This window comes from Nicotiana sylvestris, chromosome 6 (assembly GCF_000393655.2).
Source record: "Nicotiana sylvestris chromosome 6, ASM39365v2, whole genome shotgun sequence".
Lineage (NCBI taxonomy): Eukaryota > Viridiplantae > Streptophyta > Magnoliopsida > Solanales > Solanaceae > Nicotiana > Nicotiana sylvestris.
The window spans coordinates 112,986,849-113,014,150 of NC_091062.1; the positions used below are offsets into that span (position 1 = coordinate 112,986,849).

Genomic DNA, 27,302 nt, shown 5'->3' on the forward strand with positions numbered 1-27,302 from the left:
TGTAAGGCACGTAAATAATCATATAAAAGGCATGAAAGAAACATAGAGTAAATGACTCAACCTGTAAGTCTGGATAACTCTGTAAATCATGAAATACTTATAGTGTCATGCATATGCATATGAATGTCATGTCGTGCATATGTACATGTGTTCATAACATTATCAAGCCTCTGAGGGCATTCCATTATATCATCTCGGCCACTGTGGGCAAAATCATCAACGTATATCAGCTGATCAGGTGGTGATGCGTATATAACACTGTAACCTTTTCCCATATCTCATATACATATATACGCGTATATAACGCCGTCTGAGTCATATTTCAGCCACTATGGGCAACATCATCATCGTATGCCAGCTGATCAGGTGGTGGTGCGTATATAATACCGTAACCTTTTCCCATATCTAGATACATATATATACATATATATGTGTGTATATAACGCCGCCTGAGTCATGGGTAAATTCACATGTAAACGAATGCAATGCATGAGAAGTACGTTAATAAAATCTCTCGGAATGTCATAAGACCATTATGCCTTTGGGTAACATCATGAAGTAAACTTTACCAACTGACGTATTTTCTGAGACTCATGAACAGATGATAGAATAAGAGAAAGTTTCTTAAGTGGCTAATTCTTTAAAAATAAATACAGGAGCCCAACAACATTATTTGATTTACAAGACAAGAAATCTAAAAATAATAAAAATAGCATAAACTAGTTATAAGGAGGGCATTTGCATCTATACCCGCTTTTTGTGTCACATTTTAACTTGTGCCCGCTTTGCAAAAAATATTGCAAGCGTACCCGCTTTTTCGCATAACTTCAGCACACGGGGCTGAAGTAGCAAAGGCAATCACGTAAAACTTCAGCATTCTAGTAGTCGGGCCCGAAGTTCAGCTCTAGAGCTGAAGTTTCTGTGTTGTGACTGGGAAACTTCAGCTCTAGAGCTGAAGCTTGGATAAAATTAACTCTTATATGAAGCCGTTGGATTTGCTCCTCTCCATTGATCCAATTGATGAAGCCTTCACCAGCTATTAGCATTCAACCATTTCTTTCAATTGTTGTATTGACAATGCAATTAACTATTTGTAAATCATGTGCATTATTTCTCTGTTTCATTGTTTTCACGTCAACGACTAAACAATATTAACCAGAAAATAAGCGCTATGTTTTACACAGAAATTGTATAATGATCGTGCTGGCTACCCAATCCTTTTCCACAATATTCTGTACTTTGATTTTGTTTAGATAACTTTACTGAAGTTTTATAGAGTAATATGGTATCTGATCAGAGAGAACTCTTTGTTGGCATCTAGCTGTGATGATTTGGAGTTCCTTTCTTTCAATTTGCTTGTTTGCATATTTCAGCTATTTATTTCAGAAGAAGAAGAAAACGAAGGAGGAGAAGAAGGAGGAGAAAGGGAGCTGAAGTTATTTAAGGATTGGGTACAAGTTAATAGTTTTAAAAAAATGGGTATAGGTTAAATGGGGGCAACCAAATAGGACGCCCTGTGCAATTTTTACGTTATAAGGTGTCGGTTTAAACGCTAGCCTCCCAAGTATCTCGCCCATAATCACTCATCAAATCAATACCATTTCTTTCTCGCAACTGCCGCCTCCATAAAAAGAAAAATAAATACTATACATATTTGTTCCTATTTTCTCGCTCAAACACAAAGTTTTGTTTACCATTAGATACAGTGGGAAAAAAGATCGATGTATATATATATAATTATACCTCAAAAATACATCTTGATACATTAAAAGATACATCACATATACACCAAAGAAATATTATTTGTATTATATAAATTACCATCACGATATTGGATATACAAATTACGTCTTCATATATACCTAATTTATATCTCAAATATATGTCTTATTAACACTGCTAAAAATTCATCACATATACATTAAGTACATATGTGAAAATTTCAAAAATATTTACATCAAATATAAATCGTATAAGCATCAAGAATATGTCTTAGTACAATATTAATCTTGAAATTAGATTTAGTTATATTAGCTTAACCAAAGAATGATGCTATTAATGACAATAATATTTAATAAGTGATCAGCTATGTAAAAATCTCATAGAAAGAGTAAGACTTATGGGGGAATAAGAATATACACATCTCTAGCATTTCTACGAATAGAGTAATTTATGGAAGTTGTGCATTTGCTCGTTTCGCTTGTGTCATATAAATCATACCAAATGAAAGAATGGATAGCCTTAACATACCTGAAAATTTTGTACCTTGACTTTCTTTTATTTTGGAAAAACCTACACTTGTCTAGACGTAGTAGTAAAAGAAGGATGTCTTTCAAAATATTTGTTTGAGAGATCACTTTTAGCCGTTATCTTGAGGCTCACACAAATAGCTGCAGTACACAAAGAAAAGTCATGCACCAATACCACTAAGATAGCTTAATCTGAATGTCATATGTGCATTTACTACCTTCATAACATTTTTATATGAGAACATCTAAAAGCCCTTTACTGTTTGTTTTATCCAAAAATATATTTTTCATGGGCTAACCTATTATGTAATCCAAAAAACTTCGGAATGAAGAGGAATTCCTCAGGTTGCAGTAAACAACCCTTTTGAAAACATTGTTGACAAGATTTTTCAAGACTCCTATATTGTTAGTACGGGAACAAAAGAAAGAAAGCAAGAAAGAGAAATTCTTACTGTTCGTTTTTTAAGATATAGATGAATGGAAATGGAAACAATTCCTATGTGATAGATTTAAATGTCCTTGCCTTATGTTTTGATGATCTAACAAACTTACTGTTAAGAACCAGGTAGGGAACCTTACCTACTTGGACTAAACTACAAGTTTAACGGATTCCAGCTAAAGGTGAACTGCTATAGCTTCAGGCAGTGGCGAATCTGCCTTGGAGCCATTGGTGCCTGTGAGCCCATGCTTGTGGCTCTAAATTTGTATTTTTACCATACATTTTATTTTTAAAAAGGTGATATATTCTTCTGTGCCCACATGCTCTCAAATGAGTGTTTGGTGCACTGGCTCAATCTTTTACCATAAGACACATGCTTTGCTAGGAGGTAATGAGACCAAATCTCATTTAGAGCATTCTTTTGTTTTTGCCCCTTTTTCGCAGGCAAGTGCCAAACTCTTTCTTTATCTTTTTTCCTTTTTTCCCTTTAAATCTTTCTTTTTTCCTTTTTCTATTTTTTTCCTGCTTTTTTTCCCACAACCAAACAGCCTTAACCTCTTTTTTTTCCCTCTTGAAAAAGGCTTAGCATTACACTTAAATATATTAGCTAAAAGATATGTACATTATCACTATAATTTTACTATCTTGATAGATTACTTACTATTAGAGGTTATCAATCAAATTGTGGTAAGAAATTACCTATAATTAATCTCTAAGCAAACATAATCGGTAATAATAATAATTTACACCGTTAGTATGTAAATTGAATTTTTCGGGAGAAAAAAAATACGCCTATCTCGCATATCTCTCATCAGCTACCAAGCACCCAACTCTAGTGACTTTAGAACCTTAGCCTGAAAATTGCTTGAATAGCAAATTTGGTAGTTGCGACTCGTCTCTTTTTCGTCGTTGTCAGCAGTGGTGCACCCATCTTCTTGAATTTCTGGATCCGCCTCTGGCTTCAGGAGATAGGAAACCAAACAAGGACAGGAAACCAAACAAGGACCTGATACCCTTGTGGTTTCCTCACAGCAGTACCAAGTCAAATGGACACAGCTGGAAGCGACGTGACTGCCTACACTATTTCTGCCTGCACTGCACTATTTCCAGTATCCACTTATTCCTTGACCAACTATAATGCTTACATCATTTCAAGTGATGTCATCAAGGTGGATCAACAATGAGTTTATACAAAACATCACTTGAACATTTCTGTTTCTCATTCAAGCCTTTTGCAAAAATAGAGAAATCCATCCTCACGAGCTTGAAGAACAAAGTTAAACGCTACTACGGACCAGTTCCTAAAGTTAGTATGTTGTTGTCCTTAGTTGAGTTGTAACTTTGTGAATGTTCTTATTGTATCTCCTAAACTGCTTAGTTAGAAGCATTGATTAGGAATCCTCTTGTAAAATCCGTAATCTCTTTGAGTTTATGTTGTGACTAGGTTTAGTCATAAGTTAAAGTCTTTGTCACTAGAGAATGACCAAGTGGCTTGTGGTGAGAGTATCATAAGTTAGTCAAAGTCTTTGTAACTAGAGAGTCACAAAGTGGCTTGTGGTGAGAGTGCCACAAGTTGGTTGAGTTGAATCATTTGTAATAGAGTTATTACAAAGTAGCTTGTAATAGGTGTTTACAAGTTAGTGAAGTTGAAAGCCTACAAGGTGTAGGTCATGGTTTTTGTCCCCTTGAGTTGGGCTTTTTCCACGTAAAAATCCTGTGTCTCACTTACTTACAGTTTTACTAGTATTCTCAGCATAACCTCATAGAGGACCAGGTATTCTACTATTTGGTGGACTCATACAAACTAACAATTGGTATCAGAGCGGGTTTCTCTTATAAGGCTAACACCTAGGAAGGATCCTTATGGCTGCTCCACCAAATTTTAAAGAAGGTCAATCTATATACCGACCACCCAGGTTCAATGGACAATACTATGGGTGGTGGAAAATAAGAATGCATGATTTTATCATGGATGAGGATTCTGATTTATGGATATCATATGTTATGGTCCTTATGTTCCAACAAAGGTACTGGAAGAACTCCCATTTTCAATGTCAAAAACCAGTAAAGAATACATTGACGTAGACATGAAAGATGTGGAGAAGAATTTTTGTGCCAAGAAAATTCTGGTGAATGGAATAAGACCTGAAGAATATATAAGAATTATCGCTTGTGACACTGCTAAAGAGATATGGGAAGCTTTGCAAATAGCTCATGAGGGAACTACCCAAGTAAAACAGTCTAAGATCGATATACTTACTACAGAGTATAAACTCTCCAGGATGAAGGATGATGAATCTATTCAAGATATACACACAAGATTCACTTCCATCATAAATGAGTTACACTTACTTGGAGAAACCATTCCTAGAAATAAGCTAGTGAGGAAAATCCTTAGTATTCTGCCTAGCCTATGGGAAAGCAAGGTAAATGCCATTACTGAATCAAAGGACTTGCAGGAGCTGACCTCAGAAGAGCTTATTAGAAATCTAAAGACCTATGAGATGAAGAGGAAGATAGATAGTGAAAGAAGATAACCAAAGAAAGAAAAGAACCTGGTACTCAAAGCTGATAGAAATGGCTCAAGTGATGAAGACATTGGCATGGTTTACTTACCAAAAGGTTTCAGAAGATGGTTAGAAGAAATGGAGAAATGCTAAAAAGGGGCAGCTCTAGCAAGCCAAAAAACTATGACCTCTGTCATAAGTATGGAAATCCTTGACACTTCATCAAAGATTGTCCTCTCTTGAAGCAAGAATTCTCCAAGAACAACCCTGAAAAAGCAGCTAAGAGGAACCCGGTTCCTTTCAAGGACTTCAAAAAAAAGATCTGATGATAATGTGATGAAACAGGATCTTGATGCATGGGGAGATTCCTCTGGTGAGTCTGAAGATGAAACCGATACTAGTGATAGCTCCATGATGGCAGTTGAAGGCGAGCAAAATGAATATAACTCAACCTTTGCTTTGATGGCCCAATTAGATGATGATAAACACGATGACAACAAGGAGGTAAAATTTTAGGGATGTTCAGAGAAATCTAAAATCCTACTCTCCTAATAAACTCGTGTCTTTAGCTAGTGTATTGATTAATTCCTATCATAGTCTTGTGGAGGATAGGGATTCCTTGACCGTAGAACTAGGAGAAGCTGAACAAACTAGAGATGACTTAGTGGCTGTAGTTATTGACCATAAGGAAACCATTGAAAAATTCAAAGAAGATAGAAATGATTTCCTAGCAGTAATTGCAGACCTAAGGGAAACAATAGAGAGACCAGGGACTAAGTCAAAACCTGGAAATTTTGGGAAAGGAAAAGAGATATCGAGTGTGGAACACATTAGGCTTGAAAATGAGTTGAAAGCTGTGAGAACTAGGATGTGTGCTGAAATTGAGAAAAAAAAGAACCTCCAAACTGATCTGGAAAGAGTAAAAAATGGTCCTGAAAAGTTACTAAAGTGGACCTGGTCCTCAAAAGCTATCACTGCCATATACACTAATAATGGTGGAAACAGGCAGGGAATAGGGTTCCAAAGGGAGAAAACTCCTTACAACCCTCGCAGCAAGTACGTTACTATTTTTGATAACTGACTATGTACCCACTGTGGAAACAACGGCCATGTCAAAGAAGATTGCCAGGCTAGGGTTCAATCTGTTCAGAAAAACAAAGTGTATGCTGGAAAGATGACTACAAAAAGGGACCAGGTTCCACTCACAAAAAATACAAATTACCTGCATGGACTAAGTCAGCTCTTATTCATCCTCTTGCCTACTATAAGGGACCCAAACTTTCTTGGGTTCCTAAAACTAACTCATGACCTTCTTGTGCAGGGAACAGTGAAAGGAAGCGGTCAACAATGGTTCATGGATAGTGGGTGTTCAAAGCACTTGACTGGGAACACCATGGACTTTCTTTCACTAAAAGCCCTGCAGGGAGGGAGTGTATCCTTTGGCAATGGAAAAAAGGGATACATTCTTGGAGTTGGAAAAACACGAAAGCCACTCACTAATTCTATTGAAAATGTGTACTATGTCAATGCCCTTAAGTACAGTCTTTTAAGTGTCTCTCAGATCTGCAATAAGGGAAACAAGGTAGAATTCTTGTCCAAGATATGTACAGTTACTTATTTTGTAACTGGCAAAGTGGTACTTGTGGCCAAGAGATACAAGAACATACATGTTGCTGATGTAGAGTCCTTACAAAGTAGTGATCTGAGTTGTCTGAAAGCCGTTGATGATGATGTTGAACTGTGGCACAGAAAACTGGGGCACGCAAGCTTTTCTCTTCTGAACAAACTAATTCAGAAGGACCTGGTCCATGGTTTGCCTATGTCAAAATTCAAGGTGCAAAAAATTTGTGATGCCTATGCTAGAGGAAAACATACGATGTCCTCTTTTAAGTCTAAAAAGGATGTGAGCACTTCAAAGCCACTAGAGCTTTTGCATATAGATCTATGTGGTCCTATGAGAGTGCAAAGTAGAGGAGGAAAAAGATACATCTTTGTGATAGTGGATGACCACTCCAGATTCACATGGACTCTATTTCTTAGAACTAAAGATGAAACCTTTGAAGTGTTTGTGGCCTTTGTGAAGAAAATCCAGGTGAAGGTGGAGTCTGGAATCGTATGCATTAGGTCAGATCATGGAACAAAATTTGACAATGCCAAATTTGATGAGTTCTGCAATGAAAATGGCATTACCCATAACTTCTCAGCTCCCAAAACTCCCAAGCAAAATGGAGTAGTGGAAAGGAAGAACAGAACTCTGGAAGAGATGGCAAGAACAATGCTTATCGACAGTGGAATTACAAAGAACTTCTGGGCTGAAGCAGTCAACACTGCCTGTTACTTGCTGAACAGGCGCATGATCAGATCCCTCCTGAAAAAAACCCCATATGAGTTGTTGAATGGAAGGAAACCCAAGTTGACTCACCTAAGAACATTTGGGTGCAAATGTTATGTTCTCAATAAGGGAAAGAATCAGCTTAGTAAATTCGATGCCAAGACTGATGAAGGAATATTTCTAAGCTACGCTTCTCAAAGCAAAGCGTACAAGATATATAATAAGCGGACTCAATGTATTGAGGAAAATGTTCATGTTATTTTTGATGAGTCTTATTCATCCTGTGAGAAGAGTGTTGAAGAAGATCAAGATGGAGAACCCTTACTAGTTTCCGGTGAACTCATTGACATGACAAATGGAAAGGCAGACATGATGAGCCAAGTAAAAGACCTGAGTGAAGACAACACTGCCTCATCTTTAATGAAACCAGGTACTTCAATTACAATCACTGAAGCTGAATAAAGAGCGGTTGATGCAGTTCAGGGTACTCCACTAGCACCTGAGAGAACACAGGAAGACTAGTCAAATGTACCCACATTCTCTCTAAATGAACCTCAGACGTCTAACTGGAGACACAAAAGTTCTCATCTTCTTGACAACATAATTACTCCTCTAGATTCTGGAGTACAAACCGGGTCAAAAGCTAGAAACTCACTTATATTCTCAGCCTTTCTCTCTCAAATAGAGCCCAAGAATATCAAGGAAGCCTTGAAAGATGTAGATTGGATTACAACCATGCAAGACGAGTTACATAAGTTTGAAAGGAACAATGTCTAGCACCTGGTACCCAGACCCTCAGATCGAACCATTATAGGAACCAGGTGGGTATTCAGTAATAAGCTTGATGAACATGGAACCACAAGGAACAAGGCCGGACTAGTGGTTCAAGGCTATAATCAGGAGGAAGGGATTGACTACGATGAAATGTTTGCTCCGATCACTCGCATGGAAGCTATTAGAATTCTAATCGCTTTTGCATCTCATATGGAATTCACCTTGTTCCAAATGGATATCAAAAGTGCATTTCAGAATGGACTTCTTAAGGAAGAAGTCTATGTGAAGCAACCTCTAGGGTTTGAATGTCATGAACACCCTGAATATGTGTTTAAACTGGATAAAACATTGTATGGGATGAAGTAGGCTCCTCGAGCTTGGTATGAAAGGCTGTAAAAATTCCTCTTGGAAAATGGCTTTAAAAGAGGGAAAATTGAAAATACCCTGTTCCTAAAGAAACGGATAAGGAGCCTGCTCATTGTTCAGGTTTATGTTGATGATATCATTTTTGGGGCAACAACTGATTCTGTGTGTGAAGAATTTGCAAAACTCATGGGAAGGGAGTTTGAAATGAGTATGATAGGGGAACTGAACTTCTTCTTGGGTCTTTAAGTAAAATAGTCCTTGCAGGGTACATTCATTTATCAGCAAAAATGCATGAGGGAGCTCTTGCAGAGGTTTGACATGGAAGCATCAAAGGTGATAGACATTATCATTGCTACGGCCACTCCACTAGACATGGATGAAGCTGGGTCTCCTGTGAATCAAAACATGTATAGAGACATTATTGGGTCTTTCTCTATCTTACTGCAAGTAGACCTGATATTGTCTTCAGTGTAGGGTTATGTGCGAGATTTCAATCAAATCCCAAGGAATCTCACTTGAAGGCATCCAAAAGAATTCTGAGATATCTTAAAAGAACATAAGACCTGGTCCTTTATTATCCCTCAAGTGACAGCTTTAATCTTATTGGATATGCTGATGCAGGATATCTTGTGGATAGGAAAAGCACTTCTGGAATGACTCACTTCCTAGGTTCATGTCTCATCTCTTGGGGCACAAGGAAGCAAAACTCAGTGGCTTTTTCAACAGCTAAAGCAGAATATGTAGCCGTAGCATCATGCTGTGCACAACTTTTGTGGATCAAGCAGCAATTGGAGGACTTTGGGGTACTCACTGAGAGTGTGCCCCTTCTATATGATAACACAAGTGCACTCAACATGGCCAAGAATCCAGTTCAACACAAAAAGACCAAGCATATTGATGTGAGGCATCACTTTCTGAGGGACAATGTGGAGAAAGGATTGATATGTATGAAGTTCTGTAGCACAGAAGATCAAATTGCAGACATTTTTACCAAGGCACTAAGTAGGGAACATTTTGAAAGAAACAGAGTGAAGTTGGGGCTTTTAAAGCCCAATTGAGAACCTGATTCCTCATTATTTGGCAATGAAAAATATCTTCAAGAAAAATTGGCTAAAAGTGTTTTTTGGCCTTGTCTAACTCACTTCAATACCGTTGCAAGTAAACACGCATGATGAGTATAGAAGCTAGATGCAGTGCATGGATGATAAACAAGGATTAACATTTTCAAACAACAGGTCAAGAACCTGGTTCTTGTACCAAAGGCTAGTAGTTCTGTGCATTCTTTAATACACGTCTTAAAAAGATAACAAAACATAACTGCCATGTCATCCAACTTTTCAGATCTTGCTGTCACGTCTCCTCACTTCAAATCGTTCCATCTCCCTCTAAAACGTTGCACTTCTCCACGCCCAACCGCTGTTTCAGAACTGGTTCCTATATCTCTCTCTTCATAATTATCCATTCTTAATAAAACCCCTCTTTTTGTTCTCCACAATCCATAAGTCTTCTATTCAAACTTCCCAAAGCACCTTCGCTCCATCTTTCTAATGGCTAATACAAACTCCGACCTCACTGCCTCAGTCATACCTATTACTGAAAGACGTATGGAGTCCTCCACCCCTACTGAGCCCTCTTTAACCACTCATACCCTTCCCGCTAAAATCATACCTCACTCAGATTCCCCTTCTCTCTCTATTTTAGAAACCCCTAAAATTGTTGATCCATTCTCTCCACCCTCTGAGGTTCCCACTAATCAAAGACCAAGTGGTGAACAAGGTCAAAACCCAGAGGTCATAGAGGGTTCAGCCATTGTTGCTACCGATTCCGTGTTGGCAGTAGTACCGATTGAGGAAAAAAATGTTGTAATCGTCTTTGTGGTGTCTGCTGATGGTGTATTGCATGAGATCATCTCCTAGGAAAATGAATCGGTAAGTGATAAGGCAATCCCTGTGGTAGAGGTGGAAGAGGAAACACCAGATGAACCTGGTTCACTGGTTAGATGGTCTCAGAAAAAGAAGCATCCTGCTTCAGTAGAGAAGGCTTCAACCTCTAGCTCCAAGTTGAAGGATGTTGTGAGTGAGTTCTCAATGTCTGACGAAGATGTGTTAGTCAAATCCAAGGGAAAGGAGAAATCCAGTGGTGGGAAATCTGGCAAACAAAAGTCTGAAATTATTCAGGAACCTGGTTCTATGAAGAGGATAAGAAGTGAAGTCAGCCTTGGCTCAGAACGCCTGAGGCACCAAAAAGTCTTGCTGGGTCGTACTTTTGACCCAACAATCTCTAAGATGGCTGCTATGCAACAAATTCTTGAAATGGTCGATTTTCAACGATGGGCGCATCTATTCCAAATAGGTGCACCTAAGGCATATGAGGATGAGGTACAAAGCTTCTTTGCTAGCCTCTTTCCCGTTGAGATAGACCACATCTATGCTTTGGTGAATGGAGTAGATATCGTGTTCGATGTAAAGTTGCTTGGAGAGATTCTTAAAGTTCCTACAGCTGGTGTGTCCAGTGTAAAAGATGTGTGTCAGTTTAACTTCAGAAATTTCGTGGTAAAAGACAATGCAAACCAGAAGGGGGACCAGATCCATAAGAAAGTGTTACTCCCTGTCTATCAACTGCTGTTCGAATTGGTAAACAAAGTTCTATTGCCTCAAGCTGAGAGGAGGTCAGTGACTTCTAAGTCTGACCTGTTCTTGATGGAGCAACTGGATAGCTTTACTCCTGTAAGTCTGCCTACTATTATGTTCAAACACATGCAAAAGGTCGCCACCTTCAAAGATGGTAATCATGGCCTTCCCTATGGGTCCTTGCTTACGCAAGTATTTAAATTCTTTGAGGTGCCACTGGGGACAGGGAAGGTGGGGACTAAGAAGTAGACTTTCTCACAGACAACATAGGAAGAATGTGAGTGCATAGAAAAGAATGGGGGAGTAGGAAGTACATCAACCGTCTCACAACTTATTAATGCTCAGAACAGTTCAGCTGAGGAGATTTGTCGGTTGAAGGCTAGGAATGCTATCCTGGAAGGTCAGCAAGCCCAAGGGGTTCCAACGTCAAATGATGAGGTAGCTCGTTTGACAAAAGAAAATGATGATCTCAGGGCTCAAGTAGATAACTTGAAAGTAGAACTGCTCAATGAGCAAAAGTCGGCCAATGCCCAAATAGACCTTGTTCTCCAAACACTTGTTGCAGCTTCCAAGCCCTCTACTCCTAGTGCCCCCTAAGTACCCCTTCAGTGACCAGTTTCTCGATATGTTCTTTTAAGTTTTTTCGTTTGGCAGATATTTTATTTTCTTTTTTTGATATGGTTGCGATGAAACAGTGTTGCTCCTGTCTTAACAGTCCAATGTTGCCTTCGCTTTTTAAGCAAAGGCACATAAAATTTTTATCAATATCAATCTATCCTTTTTTATTATCTCATTGCTTAAATTCTATGTTTCTCTGCTCTATCATGTTGTGTGTACATATATGGCATGAGTTAGCTCGGCTAGACTTCTTTATGTTGTTTATCTGTTTCTGCCTTTTTAATGATGCCAAAAGGGGGAATAATAATAAACAAGTGTAGTAGATAAAAATGAAAAATTAGGAACGCATAAAGTCAGGGGGAACTGATTGTGAAACTTGTGTTCTCCTATTACTTAGTCTGGTTCTCACTGCTCTACATCCACTTTATCGATGTTAAGTTTGTCATCATCAAAAAGGGGGAAATTGCTAGGTTTTAAATGCCCTTGACTTATGTTTTGATGATCTAACAAACTTACTGTTAAGAATCATATAGGGAACTTGACCTACTTGGCTAAACTGCAAGTTTAACAGATTCCAGCTAAAGTTGAACTTCTATAGCTTCAGGAGATAGGAAACTAAGCAAGGACCTAATACCCTTGTGGTTTTCTCACAGCAGTACAATGTCAATTGGATACAGCTGGAAGCGACGTGACTACCTGCACTGTTTCTGCCTGCACTGCACTGTTTCCAGTATCCACTTATTTCTTGACCAACTAAAGTGCTTACATCATTTCAAGTGATGTCATCAAGGTGGATCAATAATGAGTTTATACAAAATATCACTTGAACATTTCTGTTTCTCAATCAAGCCTTTTGCAAAAATAGAGAAATCAACTCTCACGAGCTTGAAGAACAAAGTTAAATGCTACTACAGACCAGTTCCTAAAGTTAGTATGTTGTTGTCCTTAGTTGAGTTGTAACTTTGTGAATGTTCTTATTGTATCTCCTAAACTGCTTAGTTAGAAGTGTTGATTAGGAATCCTCTTGTAAAATTCGTAAACTCTCTGAGTTTATGTTGTGACTAGGTTTAGTCATACGGTAAAGTCTTTGTCACTAGAGAGTGACAAAGTGGCTTGTGGTAAGAGTATCACAAGTTAGTCAAAGTCTTTGTAACTAGAGAGTCACAAAGTGGCTTGTGGTGAGAGTGCCACAAGTTAGTTGAGTTGAATCCTTTGTAATAGAGTTATTACAAAGTGGCATGTAATAGGTGTTTACAATTTAGTAAAGTTGAAAGCCTACAAGGTGTAGATCGTTGTTTTTGTCCCCTTAAGTTGAGATTTTTCCACGTAAAAATCATGTGTCTCAATTACTTACAGTTTTACTAGTATTCTCAGCATAACCTCATAGAGGATCAGGTACTCTACTGTTTGGTGGACTCATACAAACACACACTATGCTATCAAAATAATAGCCTTGACAAGCTTATACATATTATTTAATAGGGTGATGACTTGGCCACAATTCTCTTGAATTGTGCCACCTTAATACATGACTATGAGAGTCATTATTTGAAAGGCATGGGGCTGCCACGTAATCCTCTTATTGGAAAATTTTAAACTTTATCCAATAATTAATTAGGTAATATCCCGGTACCCGATAATTAACCAATTACTCGCATAATTAAGAATTATCTCAACTTACTTAAAATTTTATTTATTTTTAATACACTTTATACATCGTACTATTACGGTCATGTCGTACCATATAAAATAAATACATATACTATTATTTAAATAAAGATTTACAAGAAAATACACATGACTTTACACCATAACAAAAAATGGCTCATAATTTTAAGTTTTACCCTACCTAGCCCATATTGTATATATTTTGAAAGCACTGGCAAATTCAAAATAAGTGTTCTTACAACCATTGCTTCTAAAAGCTATGGAGTTAAATATGTATTCTCACAACCATTGCTTTCACTCTCTCTTCTTCTCACATCTTCTACATATGCTTCAAGGGGCCGAGTATTTTCTGCTTCTCCCCCTGTGTCACGTGGTTGCAATGTAAGAAAAATTAAAAAGTAGAATTCCACTATTGAAGGTCATTCAAAGCTTTGCTTTCCAAAATATAATTTTTTGAGTTTGTTAGTTGTTTGGATTGGGTGTTGTTCCAATTGATTGCAAATATCAAAAGGAGTTCAAGATTTAAATTTGAAGTGATTTGGAGTAGATTTGAGCAAGATTTGAGTTAAATTTCAGAAAAGACGCAAGGAAGAAGACGAAGACAGTTTTTTGTATAATTTTGTATAATCTTATATAATAGTGTATATAAGTGTATAAACACATCTTACACACTTTCATACACCTTTATACAAAACGTCTGTAGATAAACTTCTTCCACGATTTTTAATTGCAATTCTTGTTCAAAACCAGTCCAAATCTCCATTAAATGACTTCAAATTTTATATACAACCTCCTTATACTATTTTTAACAAGTTTAAATAGTGCCCGCTCCAAAATTCTCACGAAATCAAATTTGGAATTTAAACCCACATAAGCTTGTTAAAAATCTAATTTTCACTACCCAAGTGGATTTGGTTTGTTAAACTAATATTTCAGTCATGGTTACTGATTCGAAAGTTAACTTAAAAGCTTGAGCAATCTATTTTAAAAATTAAATAGTAATTTCGAGAACCTATTGGAGTTGAATGTTGAGTATTAGCCTATTATTTTTGGGCTAGTTGGTTGTAAATTGAAATATGGGCTATAAAATTGAAAAGTAGGAAGCCCAATTATTTTTATGTGAAATTTTTCCTTATGTAAAACATCCGTGTAAAACTACATATATATATATATATATATATATATATATATATATATATATATATATATATATATATATATATATTATCAACTTCTAATTTTTATAACTCATAAAAATAGTATAAAATTTTCGTACACTTAGTCCTTATAATTGTAAAAAGATAACCTTCTTTTCTTATGAGAAAAAAAATAATTTCTATCTTTACAATAAAGAAAATCTCATAAACTTTCTCATATTATGAGTATAATTTAAAGCATATTCGAAAGTAGTAATATTAATAAAAATATAAAATCATATTTTTCAAACCATATTTTTTTCTTTACAAAAATGTCATACTCAAAATACCATATCAAATATATATATATATATATATATAACAGTATCAAGGTGGTTAAACTTATGGGGTGTAACAAGCACTATGCAGAGAGCAATTTGAAAATAATCCCTTGACACAGATTAGTAGTTCCTTTATACTCTCATGCACAACTTTTTAGCGGCTGAGAAAGTGCCACGTCATTAAAATGACAGTTTCTCATTTTTCCCTTTTTGGAACCCTAGTGTCGTACCCGTTATTAAACGACCCATCTACCCAGAAAATCAATACCCATTCCTAATCGGTCCGTCACTCTCTTAAATAAACCCAAACGTTGTCACTCTCATAACTGTTCACATCAAAAGCCAAAATTTCCCTTTTCTCTCAACTACCAAACACTTCCTTTCCATAAACTCTTACTACTCTTCACCATGTCTAAGAATTTAGAAGCCTCAAATGTCCCCAGTGTCGTTCCCACCGTGTCTGCACCTCACGAAGCACCGGTGACAGAGTCCAAGTCCCCTATGTCACCCAGTCCAAATCCTAAACAAGATTCCGAACCACCTACTGCTTCTTCTCCAACCCAATCAAGTTTTGGTTCTCATCGGAGTCGCAAAACTTCGAACCCAAAGAGGTTTGTGGCTACGACTTCTCCTTCTGCCTACCTGGAAAAATGGCTAAGAGAGAAATGGTAGAGGGAGAGAAGATCAGGAAGTCTCCAGTATGCAAGATGAAGACAACTCTAAGGCATAACGGAGTGTGGTTCACAGTGGTGAAGAATCAGCATCGATCACCCCAAACCTTGACTTGAATGTTGTCGATCCTACAGGTAATCTTCCTCCTATATTTTCAAAATCTAATTTTGGGTTGAATGAACAAGAAGCCTTTGAAAATATGTTGTTAATAACTGCTGAGGGGAGTTTGGTTGTTGGTTATGAAGGTGTGTATGAAACCATTGGGTCTCGGGGGGAATGTGATAGTCTACAGGTAGAGAGTAGGGAACTAGTGCCTGTTGAATAGCACCTGAAAGTACTACTAGGGAATCACATGACAGAACTGATCCCTCAGCCCAAGAGGAGTCCTCTGCTCCTACTTCGGATGAAACCCCCTGTTCTTCAAAAGTACCCAGATCAGTATTAATCCTGGTCCCTCTCCTTATTTTTATGCTGAGCCATTGACCGCCGTTGTTCTTGAGATGAGATCTCTTTCTGAGGAAGAGAATAAGGATAGTGAGGAAGACTATGGCATTGTGGCCCTTACAAGCTGTATTAGTGCTAGGAGTAGAAAGGCATCCCAAGGAGCCCACTCTTAAAAGAACTACTACTAGGCTGCAAAAGAAGGAAGCTCTTCAATCAGTTCTGAGGAAAAATAAAGAAGAAAAGAATAAGAGGTTGGTGAAGGGTGGAAAGGTATTGAATGAAGAGATATTGCCTCCAGCACTTGTTGTTGATGTTGACAGAGGTGAATGAGGAACCTGGTTCCTTAATTCGTAAGTCCTCTAAGAAACCTATACTTCCAAAATCTAGGAAAGAGTCATCTGTAAGAGTAATTGAGGTTAGCAATGTTGAGGTTGAAAAGTATGGTGAGAAAGTGGCTGAGGATTCTGGTGAGAAAGTGGTTGAAGAGTCTGGTGCGAAGATGTCTGAAAAATTTGGAAAAAAGGTGTCAAAGAAAGGGAAATGTGTGAGAAAATGTGTGAAACACAAGGCTAGTGCCAATAAGGAACCAGGTTCCTCCAAGAAAGCCAAGGTGGGTGGTACCAAGGATGAAGGAAGGGAAAATTTGAGAAATCAGAAGGTGTTGGGGGAAGAACATTTGCACTTGATATTCTTGACATGACAGGGATGCACCAACTGGTTGATATCTGTGAATTTCAACAGTGGATACATTTGTTCACAAATGAGGGTCCTAAGGTGTATGAGCCAGAGGTGCGCAATTTCTATGCCGACTTTTTCACAGTAGAGGATGATAACATCTGCATGAAGGTGAATGGTGTTGACTTTGTGATGGATGAGGTTGTATTGTGAACCATTTGGGGAGTGCCTCTAGTAGAATATCCTCCATTAAGGGGACTTGTTCTCCAAATTTCAGAAATGCCATCTTGAAGGATAATGCACAGCAGCAAGGGAAACGGGTACACAAAAAGGCCCTCCTTCCAGTGTACCAATTGATGTTTGAAATGGTGAACAAAGTTTTGCTCCCACGCGCAGAAAGATATTCCATTACGTCACGAGAAAACTTGTTTCTCATGGAATCACTGAATGCTTACACCACTATAAACATGCATGGTCTCATGATAGAGCATATAAAGAAAGTGGTAGATTTTAAGGATGGTAATCATGGGTTGCCTTATGGGTTCCTACTCAGTAAAGTGTTTGACTTCTTCAAAGCCTCTTTGGTAAAGGCTAAAGTGGGTACTCACAAGCAAACCTTCTCCAAGACCACCTTAGAAGAGTGTGAGTGCATTAATAAAAATGGAGGGTTGGCTGCAATTCCACAATATTTTTACTGATTGAAGCTCAGAATATTGCCAATGAAGAGATAAGGAAGTTGAAGGCCCCAAACGCTATTCTTGAGAGCCAGCTTAGTCAGGCTCAGGAGGCACCTGGTTCTAGCAGTACACAAGGCACAGTGGTTGCCTGTCTGACTAAGGAAAATGTTGATCTCAGGAAACAGGTCAGGACCTAAAGGAGAGGTTGCTTAACGAGCAGACATCAGCAAATGCTAGAATGGATATCCTCCTTAGAACCCTTCCCTCTTCATCTGTGCCTCCCCCTTCTAGTGCTCGTTAAAATCATCCCTTCCTAGTTCAAGTTGTCTGTTCTCTATTTTGGTCCCTTTGTTTTGATGTGTTTAGTGGCTGGTACTTTTTCTGTTGTTTTATTTTGTGGATGTCTATGTAACAAATGGTACTGCTAATTCTGCTCCCTGTTTATTTCCAAATTAATGAGTATCCCGTTCTTTTGCTATGTATGACTTGCTCTTATGCTCTGTTCTTAATCATGTTTGTGTGCACACATATGGCATGAGTCATGCATGCTAGACTTCTTTTTTGCTTATTATTACTTGTTACTGATCTTTTTATGATGCCAGAAGGAGAAAAAGTAATTGAAGGTGAATACAGGAAATGAGGGGGAACATGTTCAGGAGGAATATAGGAAATATTTATGGTACGTTGGTTCTTAGGGGGAATTTCAATTACACGTATGTCATCACCAAAAAGGGGGAAATTAATAGGTTATGCATCCTGTTATGTTTTGACGATCTAACAAACTTAATGTTAAGAACCACATAGGGAACGTGCTCCACATCCTCAAAGTACTCAAGATCAACAAATCTCAAGTTTGGGACATGTTCCAACACTTAGAGTCAAAGAAACAAAAGAGGAAACAGATGGACCTCAATTCCCTTGCTGACTGTAACAGTCAATTCCCATAGCTGTAAAGTCATTGCAACTGTTTCTCTGCACACACGCAACAGTGTAAATAGTGTAACAATCACTTTATGGGGAATGCCCTTGTACCAAACATACTTGCGTCATTCAAGTGATATCACTTGTGTAATATTAACATGAAGCAAAGGGAAAACAATGCACTTGCACATTTCGAAATTCATCAAGCTTTCTCTCAAGTGTGTTGCCAACTTGCAAGTGACATTCAGTGCTTCAAGAACATAGAACATCATAACGAAAGATCATTTCCCTGCATTGAGTTATTATATGTCCTGAGTTATGTTGTACCTTTATTAAAGTGATTTACTTGTAATTCCTACTTAGCTTAGCTAGAAGCATTATGTAGAAAACCTTTGTAAAACTATAAATCTTCGTGTTTGTGTCTTGACTAGAGTTAGTCGAGTTGTGAGCTTTGTACTAAAGTTATTACAAAGAGGCTTGTAGTAGAGTTATTACAAGTGAGTGAGGTATTAAAATCCTAATTCTTAGGTTACAATAGGTTATAATCTGAACCTACTCGGTTACAACAACAACAACAACGACCCAGTATAATCCCACAGGTGGGGTCTGGGGAGGATAATATGTACGCAGACCTTACCACAGGTGAAATCTTACAAGTACAGATCGTAGTTTTTAATCTCGTGAGCTGGGAGTTTTCCACGTAAAACCGTGCTGTTAACTCGGGTAAAAAGCAGTAGCTAGCAGGTTCCCTTGCTTTTCAGCAACAATTACTTTCTTTTCAGACTTGGTCGACTCGTGAAGCATCAAAAGAAAACCATGCTTAGTTAATTTTCCAAACAAATCGACAAAGCACAGGGTCAAAGTTATTATGACAAAGATGATACTTGAAACTGTTAATGCATTTTCATCATTATTCCTTTTTGAACAGGCAGAAAGACAGGTTAATCTAAGCTTGTAATATAATCTTAGCATCTTAGTGACTTAGCATGTTGTACTGTAGGCAATTAGCAAATAAGTGGACTCCCAATCTTTGCAAGTGTGTCACTTCATCAATGTCTTATCTAATTTAATTGACAAGTCTGCAATGGTCAATTTTTAGAATAACACATAGTATAACATTATACGGACACTAGAAGCTATCCGATATTTAAGTTTTATTTTTAAAAACAACATAGCACGAGATACCTTTAATCATAAGCATTCATAAACAAACAATGGCTGCAAAAGGTATGTCATGAGAAAAGAGCAAGAACCACAAACACAATCATCAACTTAGTTTTAGCTTTTAAACAACCAAAATAACAGATAACAAAGGTAAATGAAGGAATAGAAATTCTTTAATTATTAAAGGGTATATCACTTGTAGATTCTATAATCCGTGCATCTATATTGCAGGACTTCAAAAGATAGAACAAGTGAAAACCTCTTCATTCTGTTCTCATCTCCTGTCTCCATGATATATGCGCAGGTAGCTGTTGGTGATGTCATACACATTGAAGCGCAGTTAAAAGAGTGGATATGAGTGATGCTTTTGCTACAGAATTTGATCCCGAGGCAGAAGAGTATGTTCCACTTCCTAAAGGAGAGGTTCACAACAATATTACCTGTTTTTATATCAAATAATGTAGCTTTGGTTGCGAAAAACCATATCATTACTTAAATGACCTATTAGGAGGGAAATGTGTTACGAGGGACATGAAAACATCCGTATATAATTACATTTCTTCATCTAATGTTCATGTCTATTTAGGCATTATATGTTTTTACAGCCCTGGTTAACGACACAAGTTTCGTGTGCAGGAACATATTCTTGATATGGAATGCTTTTCGTACTTGAATCGTGCTGTGGAGAGTTCACTATCTGCGGTTGTGATTTTTGCCACAAATAGAGGTATCTGTAATGTCAGGTAAGAGGTTCTGTTCCATGCCATGCTTAAAAATTAATTATCATGTTCTCCATTTTATTAATTTCTTTGATTGTCTGATGTTCTAACAGCTGTAAACTGAAGCTTCTTTCTGGCCCCTTGCATCTGATATCTAACTATTGCATATTGTAATATAGTGCTTGTAGAATATTCCGTGCTTGTTATTTTCTGCATTACATCTATTTTGTATCCGTAGAAATATATGGAAAATAATATAGAAAGCCACTCTTTTCCTTATGTGGTTTTATGCATCCAAATATTCACATAGGCCATTTTGGTTATAACTTTTTAGCTGCTAGAGATATGAGAGTATCAAAATCAGCACATCACGGCTAAACTTGTTGTATCTTATTCGGCTGTTAAATGCATGCTCTGGGTGGTTACGTTGGAAAAGTTCAACTAGTCCCTGACTTTTAAATTTCCATTTATTTAGCTTGGTGTGAATTGTGTTTTCTGTTTAGAGAATTTAGCTTTATGCAGCCTTTAAATGTGTGTAATGTCTGGGATGAGCCAGTTATAACTTAAAACAAGAGGTTTTTCTTTGCATAGGGACAGGTATGACTAGTCCACATGGCATTCCAGTTGACTTATTAGATCGGTTGGTGATTATAAGAAATGAAACTTATGGTCCAGCTGAAATGATACAGGTTTTGCTATTATGATGAATTTTTATTAAGTCTTGGCAGTTTCTTGATGGAAGTTTCTGTCGATACTTGGCCAGATCTTAGCTATCAAGTCTTGATCAATCAAATTCGTTTTGGGTGTATGAATATGAAGTTGGGGGAATTGTTACTTACTACACCTATTCACTTTTACAGGCGGATCTGGAAGAAATTAATTCCCTTTACATGGATGCAAAGTCATCTTCAGGAGCAACATGATAGATACATATTGCGTAGCTCTCTGCCTTGAGGTGATCGTATACAAGTTGCTATTGGCAAATCGTTTTTTTTTATATTGATCGTTGCTTCTTTCTGTAAATGGTGCATTTAGTCTTCATAGGAGATCGCAAGATATATATCAAAGTATCAGTGAAAATGTGGGATGCTTCAAGGTGCTATCTATATTATAACTTGGAAGTAGAGTATCTTTTCACCTTGGTCTCAAGTCTTTGTGAAGTCACTGTGGCCATTGAACATTTGTAAGTAGGTGAACTGGTGAAGTACACTTTTGGGCGACAAAGTGTAGTTATATTATTTTATTACCTGTATGTTTGAATCTATTAAACTATAAGCGATACTACAGTAGTTTTTAGTTCTATCCTAAACATAGTTACTACATAAATAGTCCCAGGGAAAAAGCAATCCAACTATAGATAGAAAAACTATTGTCAGTGTGTACAAGTTAAACTCCTCATAATTCATCTTTGACGTTGCTAGGCTCCCTCTCGGATTTGGTAGAAGAAGCTGGTCTCTGAAGCTTGAAAGGGATAGCCGCATGTTTCTTGGTAAACTTGTACAATGCCACTAGAGTGAGTTCAGTATCAACTGGTATCTGTATGATCACAACACAAAAAATAAAACATTTGGCATCTTGCTTAGTTTATAGCGAACCAACACAAATAAAATAAACATCACTTACTGGATCAATGCTCTTATTCCCTGCTGGGAAGAAGAGGAGTGTTGGAAATCCTTTAACCTGCAAAGTAACAGAAATGACCGCAATTCTCTCTTTTCATCTAAATCTAGAAAATGTCAGTTGAACTTAAATTAAATAATGCAAATTTGAACTATTGCAAACAAATGAATGCTGAAAAACACCAGATGATAATCAAGCTACTTCAATTCCAAACCGCATATTAACTATAAATTACCTTAGCCCGAGGGTGCTCGTTTCTTGTTCCATCCATTTTGGCTATAACAAGAAACTCAATGCTATGGAAGTGGTGTGCAAGTTTATTGAAAGTTGGTTCTAGAGCTTGGCACGGCCTACACCATGGTGCATAGATCTGACAAAAAGATGTTTAAAGGCATTCTAAAACTTCGATGCCTGAGTTGATTACAAAACTAACCAAAGAAAATTCATTTCTTGAACATACCTCAAGAAGCACGTCCTTTGACTCATTTAGAACGATTTCATCAAAATTGTTCCCGACTACAACTTTCACATCCGCATCATTCTGTGATAATTACAATGAAACAGACTTGAATTAGAACTATATATATGATGAGTTGAAGGCCTGCAGGAACGAAATCGCAGCTTACAGTCTCAGGAATTGGATCTGATTTATAGAAAGGTTTAAGCTTGTCTTCTAGAAAATCATCTCCAAATGCCTGAGGAATAAAAGACAATAAACAAGTTAGTCCACAACTTCTCAACCAAAATTATATGCACCGAACAACCATTCATGGCCATCTACCTTAATCTTCTCGAGTGTTATCTCCCCAACAAATATAAATTTCTTGTGATTATCATCTTCTATGTATCCAATAACCTACAGGAATTAAATCAACAATCAAGATAGAATTGCACATTCAGTAACAAAGGTTCCTAAAAATCTTATAGTGCCCAATTATAATGTGGAATAAGTGTTACCTGTGGAGCATCTCCAGTAGCCCCAAAATAATCTGATACTGGTCTTCCAACTTCATCGTCCATTTTGACAAAAACAAAGTTTAGCTTCATTTGTCCATGGCAAAAAGTACACACTGTTAGTTAATTGATAGTGCCAAATAGTAAAGGAATCAAAGATTTGGGTGTTTTGGTGTAAAATGTATGATAGATAGGTAGTTATCTATCTATCACTCTAACTTTAAACCGAAGACTTAGAAATCATGATCTTAAGCATTCATCAACCTTCTTAAACCGAAGGCTTTAAACACCATACTCCAAGTCATGATCTCAAGCATTGATCAGCCTACTCCAATATCAATTGTTATAAACTAAATAGAAGGGTCCAACCTAACGGCATTACACATTAGATGATAGTGTCCATTCAGTCTATAAATCCTTTTTTGGAACCCATTCTAACAGCATTTCCACTCTATGTATAGAAGCAATATATGACAATGCTGTTTGAGACAGAATAAAGCTTCATTACCTTTCCCTTGAAAAGTTTTGCAGCATCTTGAAATGTTGGGAACAACTTATCCGTATCATTTACTGTCGCAAAAAGCAAAACCTACATAGAACATAGCGGACAATCAATACATTAACCATATTCCTAGATGAGGAAGATACACTTCAAAACAAAAGTCATAATAGTTGTTAAATAAATGATCTAATCTTACCTGCTTCTTAATTGGACTAGCAAAAATTGAAGGGGCGCTTTCCTTAGTAAAAGTTGTCACTAAAGGGAGCTTGTTGGCAGAAACAAACTTAGCTATTGCAGATTTTCTGAATTGACCATCTGAAGGGCAAAATGAAAAGATAAAAATAAAATAAGGATATCTCCTTGCTTCCTTCTTTTTTCACTTCTTCATAGAAAGAAAGCAGCTATGAAAGGAACCATAAATTAGTCCCAATTAAAATAATACAGCATGGTTGTCAAATTCCTAAAGGCTCTCTTATTACCATCCCCCAGAGACAAGATTCACTTCCAGTATTTATAAACAGAGATGAGAGGAGTAGCTAACCATAATGCGCAACATTCTCTGGTTCCTTTTTAAGCATGACTATAGCAGGGCGTTTATCATTGGATTCTATGTTGAATAGCTTAGCCACGTTAGGATTTGTCGTCTGGTAAAAGTTAACATCATATTCAAGTTTTGAAACAGCTGCTAGTTGATCAGTCTCTGGACCCTGTAAAATGTTTAGACAATGAACTTATGACCGATCATGTTATAAGAGGGCTAATGACAAAACTGTAAGTTGCAGACTGACCATTGGCGGCAATACACAATAAAAGAGGTATACTAGGATGTAATACTAAGAGAAATAAAATAACATCTCTACTCCCTCGGGTAGGAGTAAGGTCTGCGTACACACTACCCTCCCCAGACCCCCTAGTGGAATTTTACTGGGTCATTGTTGTTGTTGTACTTTCACTAGAAGGGAAGAATAATGAGCATTATATTGTAGCAGTATACAACTAGTACAACAAGAAAAAGAGAAGAATCAACTTTCAAGGTTTTAAGTTAGAATCTGCAACTGGTTAAAATAGCAAATACCAGCAAAAAAAGGAAAAAAGAGCAAAACATCCCATTTGAACTGAAGCTCATTGTATACTACAATATGGTAAAGTTATTTCGTCAAGTGCCATCTAACTATCAAAAATCAAATGTCATGAATCCGACATAAAAATATGAGCATTAAAATTCAAGTTTTCTTTAGCGATAGAAAAATATCAAAACTGCAATGCATGCTTATCACCAGGAGAAAGTTTGCAAGGCTCAGTAAAACTATACAATAAGAACAGCAAATTAATAATCAAGATAGAGTAAGCAAAATATACCACCAAGGCGTCGAGGTATGCTAGAACAACTTTGTCCTCATAGGTTAATACACGCTCTGCGTCCTCTGTTGTTGTTATATTGTAAATGTGAGGTCCTATTTTCTTCTTTATCCAAGTCACAATTGCATTTCTACAGGTAAAATTCCTCATCAGCTTCACTTCAGCACACAAGACTGATTGATAAGCCAGAAGCCGCAAAGAAAGAAAGGAGGAGAATTTATCTGCTTCAGACACTACAAATTACAATGATTATGAACCAATTAAAAGAGTGTGACAGAGTCTATTGAATTATGGTCATCTCTAACTTTTCGCTTGAAGTACGATAAGTTATGAGAAGTTGCAAGAATGAAGAAAAATTCCCACCTTTCCCGTTTATATCTCCACTTTGAGATGATCATTTGATCAGCTAAGCCTGATCCTTAATCAGTTACCCAAATCATCTATATCCATTCTGTTCAATATCAACCCATTTCCACACGCCGTGATGATAACTGTAAGTCTCACAATTGATTGCCCAAGCCAGAAATACACTAATGATGCCAATTATATAATCAGCTAAACATACATTACTTTTAATTGTCTTCTCTCTTCCATTTATGCAAAAACCGAAATTGCCAGAATAAAGTCTTGAAGTCCAATTTTGAGTTTTCTTACCTAATTAACAGTTGTATGTATAGAACAGAATTGCCTAACCCGTTTTCATGGATTGTCACATGTTGTCCGACCAAGAGGTTGTGAGTTCGAGTCTCCCCAAGAGCAAGGTGGGAAGTTCTTGGAGGGAAGGATGTCGGGGGTCTATTTGGAAACAGCCTCTCTACCCTAGGGTAGGGGTAAGGTCTGCGTACACACTACCCTCCCCAGACCCCACTAAGTGAGATTATACTGGGTTGTTGTTGTTGTTGTTGTCACATGTTGTCCGATGCATTATATGCTCGGATATTACTTTCAAGTGTTATCAAATACTATAATTAAGAATATATGAATATGTATGTACGTTCCTATTATGTAGGTATATGTTGAATATATATAGAGAAGTACATACATAATTCTCTCAGAGTAAAGAGACAGTGATGAATAAGACATACTTGGTTTTTCGGCCATTATAAGGTTCAGGATCACCGTCAACGAAGAAATAAATGGTAGGAAAACCTCGGACATCGTAGTTATCAGCCACCTCATATTCCTTAATGGCATTAACCTTTGCCAACGCCACATTCTCCGTTTTCAGCTCTGTTGCGGCATCCGCATACTCTGGAGCCAGGGCCTTGCAGTGGCCATTCCAGGGAGCGTAAAACTCCACCATCACATACTTATTATCATCCACGAATTCACTGAAATTTCTGTCAGTCAATACTACAACATTCTTGTCATCAATCTTAAGATCCTCGTCTTCCTCCGCATGATCGAATGGCGCCGAAGGGAACTCAATTTGGTCATGATTCTCCAAGTCTGGCTCGGTTGATTCCTCGTAGTCTTCGAGGAAGCTGAGGAATTCGTCATCGGAGGATGTTGGAGTTTTGGCTAGTGATGGGGTGATGAAGAGAGGAAAGAGGAGAAGGGATGAGATAGAGAGGAAGATGATCAGTCGACTCGCCATTCTTTTTTGTTACACCTTTTAGCAAGCTTGCGACTGAGTTTCGTAACTATGATCCTATGAAAAAGACTTAAGATTACACGTGTTTAAACTATACGTATTTATAAACGCACCAATTAGGCAATTACATGGAGAATAATAATTGAAGTATTTATTTATATATGATGAAAAATATTTATTTTAATAATATATTATATATGAGTTTAATTTTTATACATCGTCTATCTAGTCACTTCATTTAAAAATATGGTAAGTAACCAACTTCTAAACTTTTATTTACACTACCAGTAATGTAGGCATCTAAATTTTATTGGATTTATATCCATAAAATTATTTAGACTACATTATTTTAAATTCAAGATATATTAGTTCAAATAAGTGTTGTGGGCTAATATAACTGAGTTATATAAGTCCAATAATTATGGCTAAAATAAATAAATCTGAATCTATGGACTAGCCCATTTAATTGGGCTAACAAATAATGAGCCCACTTTATTAGGCCTCAGATATCATCTTCCTAGAGGCCCACCTTGTGCCACGTGTGAAATGATGTGGCACGCCAAGTCAAATAGAAGAGCCAATAGAATCATGCCACGTGTCAAGGGATAAAATAAGTAAGTCCAAATCTATTGGGCTAGCACTATTAGAAATTCGGGAAAAACCAACCAAAGCTGGTCAATAATGGCTAATAACCGTCCAAAACACAATCATTTACGTGTGGACGGTATTTTGAAGGTCAAAAGGGCATACCGACCAAAGTTGGTCGAAAATTATCGACCAACATTGGTCGGTATGCTCTACACGACCATCTAACAATGTAATTGGCTTACCGACCAAAATTGGTCGGAGTATTATTTTATTAATTTAATTTTACCGACCAAGCTTGGTCAGTGTATTAAATTTATTAATTTTTCCTACCGACAACTTTGGTCGATATTGGA

At 37.2% G+C, this 27,302-nt stretch overlaps 2 protein-coding genes and 1 long non-coding RNA gene across 3 annotated transcripts; 2 read left to right on the plus strand and 1 right to left on the minus strand.

Moving 5' to 3' along the window:
- Window positions 1–4,676: 4,676 nt before the first annotated feature.
- Window positions 4,677–5,225, plus strand: LOC138871119 (uncharacterized). Its single transcript, XM_070148975.1, has one exon. It carries the CDS (start codon window positions 4,677–4,679, stop codon window positions 5,223–5,225), a length of 549 nt encoding a protein of 182 aa, XP_070005076.1.
- Window positions 5,226–19,687: 14,462 nt separating this feature from the next.
- On the plus strand, window positions 19,688–21,453 carry LOC104212663 (uncharacterized). Its single transcript, XR_707406.2, has 4 exons — window positions 19,688–19,763; window positions 19,845–20,011; window positions 20,250–20,356; window positions 21,193–21,453. It is a non-coding gene; the product is annotated as an uncharacterized lncRNA (long non-coding RNA).
- A 115-nt stretch (window positions 21,454–21,568) lies between these two features.
- LOC104212677 (protein disulfide isomerase-like 1-4) lies at window positions 21,569–26,380 on the minus strand. The gene is made up of 12 exons (XM_009762023.2): window positions 25,853–26,380; window positions 24,768–24,897; window positions 23,950–24,115; window positions 23,605–23,723; window positions 23,415–23,495; window positions 22,910–22,993; window positions 22,734–22,808; window positions 22,579–22,647; window positions 22,413–22,493; window positions 22,188–22,322; window positions 21,956–22,012; window positions 21,569–21,868 (listed from the first exon to the last, which is right to left on the minus strand). Exons 1-12 carry the CDS (start codon window positions 26,362–26,364, stop codon window positions 21,728–21,730), a joined length of 1,650 nt encoding a protein of 549 aa, XP_009760325.1. The 5' UTR covers window positions 26,365–26,380; the 3' UTR covers window positions 21,569–21,727.
- Window positions 26,381–27,302: the final 922 nt, after the last annotated feature.